This window comes from Musa acuminata, chromosome BXJ2-11 (assembly GCF_036884655.1).
Source record: "Musa acuminata AAA Group cultivar baxijiao chromosome BXJ2-11, Cavendish_Baxijiao_AAA, whole genome shotgun sequence".
Classification (NCBI taxonomy): Eukaryota; Viridiplantae; Streptophyta; class Magnoliopsida; order Zingiberales; family Musaceae; genus Musa; species Musa acuminata.
This window is the reverse complement of record NC_088348.1, coordinates 19,591,281-19,595,000: the sequence shown is the minus strand read 5'-3', so window position 1 is coordinate 19,595,000 and position 3,720 is coordinate 19,591,281. Positions and strand designations below refer to the sequence as shown.

The window sequence follows — 3,720 nt, the reverse complement described above, 5'->3', positions numbered from 1 at the left end:
TATTGGATAGCACATTTAAGTGGAGCAAAATGTAGAAGTCAATTGGATGTGTATCCTAAACACTTTTGGGGCTTCTTTGTTAACCATGTCCCCCATATAAGTTGATTAATCAACAGCACAGTATTTGATACTTTGTGGTGGAGTTCAAGAAAAAAAATTAAATGAATTTTTTAACACTAATAGTGCGAGAAATAGAAGAGATTTCACCACTTTTTTTTTTATTTTTTTTAAAAAAGCTTTTGTTAGATTACCCTCCTAGAATGTTAGATCTCCTAAAAAATCACTTTGGATATATTTAAATAAAAAACAAATAAAAAATTTGAAAAGTAATTATCACTAGTAAATTATATAACCTTTTGTATTCAACTAAGAATATTATATAAAAAGTTAATTGACATAATAATATTCAGGGAGTACCATGAAGAATTGGGATATTATGATTTGTTAATATTCATTGTCAAATGATATCGAAAGAATTGTTTTTTACTCTCTCTCTCTCTCTCTCTCTCTCTTGTTACTAATGATGAGAGGCCCATAAAGTCTTGGCACAAGACATAATAAATATAATACAAAAGTGCCTTGACTAGAAAAAAGAAAAAAAAAAAAACAAAGGGAAGAAAGAAAGCATACAAACATATAACTAATGTAATATTTGTAGTCTCTATAAATTACAAATATAAAAACATAAAGATTCGAGCAGGAGGATTCATTAAGAATGATTCACTTTGGTAAGTACCATACAAATTTAGTCTTTTGGTGGATCAAAATGACATTTTTCATATTAGAAATGACTAGGTTTTATAATGTGATGTTAAATATGCTTATCATCGTTTCTTATTTCATTAAAATGCGATCTCCGTCGCCTCTTCTCTAACCTGCTCCCATTCTAAATGACAAACAGGCACCGACCGCGCATTCGGCCTCCTTGCTGAATAGTTTAAGGAACACTACGTCGACGAGGCAGCTGACCAGGCACGTTAAACTGCTACCTACCCCGTCATTCACACGGCGTTCTTACCTTACTTCTGGTATGTCGTTTCTGTGCGTCCCCCACGTAACAGTTCCACGTCACGGGATTATCTGCTGGTGGCCGCCAAGTATCCTATTGTTACCCTTCCGAGTTACGCGAACCAACTTCCACGGCTTGGTCGGCTGATGTGTTGTGTGGGACCCAGTAGAGCACCTGCTTCTGGCAACAACGTATCCTCTTCTTACCCTTCGTGAGTTACCTAAACGGGATTTGTCGTTTTCTGTGGGACGCATTAGATCATCGAGGAGTCCGAAAACCGAAGTGCGCCACCCCCATTTCACCTTGTCTATGATTCGTGCTCCACGCGGGACCCACTTGTACCAGCTCCACGTCTCGCGATCACCGGCGTTGATCGCCAAATATGCTTTTCTTACCCTTCGCGACTCCTCCAGACGACTTTCCCCAGCCCGTGGTTTGGTATGTCCATGGGTTGGTAAACCCCCCATCCTCCACCATCGCATGTTAACTCTACGGGTCCACCGGTAACCTTTGATTGGATAACATTCTCGTTGCCTACGGGTCGGTCCTTCCCCCTGCCTTCGTCCACCGCTCTCGTGTCTCCGGCCTGCACGCCACTTCCCTCCTATAAAACCTGGAATACCCCATCGACCAGCCCCACGTTCTCCACCGAATCGGTACTACCTTCCATTGCCCTTGTTTCTCTTCTCTCGATTTGTCAGAGCCATGGCCGGCGTCGCGCTCGAGACCACGGCTCTGTCCCTCGTCCTCCTTGCCGCAGCGATGGTGATGCCAGCCCTCCTCCCTTGCTCCGCGGAGCTACCGCTGTTTGAGCGCCCGGCCAAGGCCGACGGGTCCCTCAGCCTCTTGGTCGTCGGAGACTGGGGAAGGAAAGGGCAGTTCAATCAATCGCAAGTCGCAGCTCAGGCAAACCTCGTCTTCTCAGCTTTTTTTTTGTTCGTCTCTCCAATATCTTAAAAAATGCCTTTCTCTTCGTAGTTCGATCGCCCCTTTCACAAAACAAACCAAAAGATCCCTTTTCTCCCCCTACCTTCCCTCAAAGAATCTACTTTTCAGAGTAGTTTATTTCTATTTTGCCTTCCAAGTGAAGAAAGATGAGATGGAAAGATCTCATTATGTTGAACAAGGTAATGGCAATTGGGGAGGATCGAAATTTTAGCTGGTGGAAGTCCATTTTGTTGATTGTTCATGGAGTGTGCTCTTCTAGTTCAGTAATGGATCATTTCAAGCTTAACTTGTTCGCATGGTGAAAGATGTTGCAGGTTATAATTCATTTGTTTACAAGGCCATTTTATGTGTATGTATATGTACGTAGATGGGAAAGATCGGAGAGGAGATGGATATAGATTTGGTTATATCCACCGGAGATAATTTCTATGATAATGGCCTCAAAGATGTCCGAGATAAGGCATTTGAGGAGTCATTCACCAACGTATACACTGCAAAGAGCCTGCAAAAGCAATGGTACAGCGGTAAGCCAGTCAGATGGATAACAATGTGTTCATTCTGCTTTACCTATTTGATCAATCTATTCTGGTGTGTGTTGCTAGTTTTGGGCAATCATGACTACAGAGGTGATGTGTTAGCAGAGTTGAGCCCTCTTCTCCAAAAGATCGATAGCCGATGGCTTTGCTTGAGATCCTTCATCCTTAATGCAGGTGAAATTTGTTCGGCCTCACGACTATTTGATCCTAGTATCTTTCTCATGGTTGTTTCTGTGTGGCCAGAAATTGTGGACTTCTTCTTTGTGGACACCACTCCCTTTGTGGAATCTTATTGGACCAACCCAGAGAATGATCACTATGACTGGAGAGATGTGGCACCTCGTGAAACATACATCTCAGATCTCTTAAAGGTGTATTTGCATGCATCTTCAAGCATCCTATTTAGTCAAATATATGAGGAAGTTTAATGGCGAAGAACACAAGACTAAACAATCTTATTGTCATTAGGATTTGGATGCTGCACTGGAAGCATCTACGGCACCATGGAAGATTGTTGTTGGACACCATACGATGAGAAGTGCCAGTCATCATGGAGACACAGCTGAGCTTCTCAGTTTGCTTCTGCCGATTCTTAAGGTAATCCAATTCCTAGACCTTGTGCAAAGGACAACTTCTTGGTTATCCAGATCTTGATCCTGATAAAGCCACAGGCAAATGGTGTTGATCTATACATCAATGGACATGATCACTGCCTGCAGCACATCAGCAGCAATGACAGGTGAAGTATCTGCTGGATTTTCGATACGGATTGTTTTTGGAGATTTCATCAATCTGAAAATAATTCTTCATTGGCAGTAAAATCCAGTATCTGACAAGCGGCGGCGGTTCGATGGCATGGAGAGGAGTCTTCACTCCAACCTCCGACAAGCTTCGATTCTTCTACGATGGTCAAGGTTTCATGTCGCTGCAGCTAACAAGGACAGCTGCTGACATTGTGTTCTACGATGTGTTTGGCCATGTTCTTCATGAATGGAGTGCGAGCAAACACCTCCACCCTGCAGTGTAGGACATGACAAGATTTGCGTGGGTCACTCGTGGATATGTTGCCATCGAAGAAGTTAGGATTGGGATGCCTCTGCCCTTGGAATTGGGTACCTTAAGCGTCTGCTAGTTAAGATGATACTGTGGCACTGTACAAGAGAGAATTCAAGGATCATTCATACAGTTATACTGAAAGTTACATGATAATGAAAATTATATTGCCTA

The 3,720-nt window shown here is 42.6% G+C and overlaps 1 protein-coding gene across 1 annotated transcript; it reads left to right on the top strand.

The window, feature by feature from the left end:
- Nucleotides 1-1,523: 1,523 nt before the first annotated feature.
- Nucleotides 1,524-3,720, top strand: LOC135627331 (purple acid phosphatase 17-like). Its single transcript, XM_065133394.1, has 7 exons — nt 1,524-1,915; nt 2,325-2,481; nt 2,560-2,667; nt 2,737-2,864; nt 2,962-3,090; nt 3,165-3,232; nt 3,310-3,720. Exons 1-7 carry the CDS (start codon nt 1,715-1,717, stop codon nt 3,518-3,520), a joined length of 1,002 nt encoding a protein of 333 aa, XP_064989466.1. The 5' UTR covers nt 1,524-1,714; the 3' UTR covers nt 3,521-3,720.

Coding starts and splice junctions, on each gene's coding strand:
- LOC135627331 (XM_065133394.1), top strand. CDS start 1,715: ATGGCCGGCGTCGCGCTCGAGACCACGGCTCTGTCCCTCGTCCTCCTT. Junction 2,482..2,559: donor GCAAAAGCAATGGTACAGCG/GTAAGCCAGTCA, acceptor GTGTGTTGCTAG/TTTTGGGCAATCATGACTAC. Junction 2,865..2,961: donor ACATCTCAGATCTCTTAAAG/GTGTATTTGCAT, acceptor TATTGTCATTAG/GATTTGGATGCTGCACTGGA.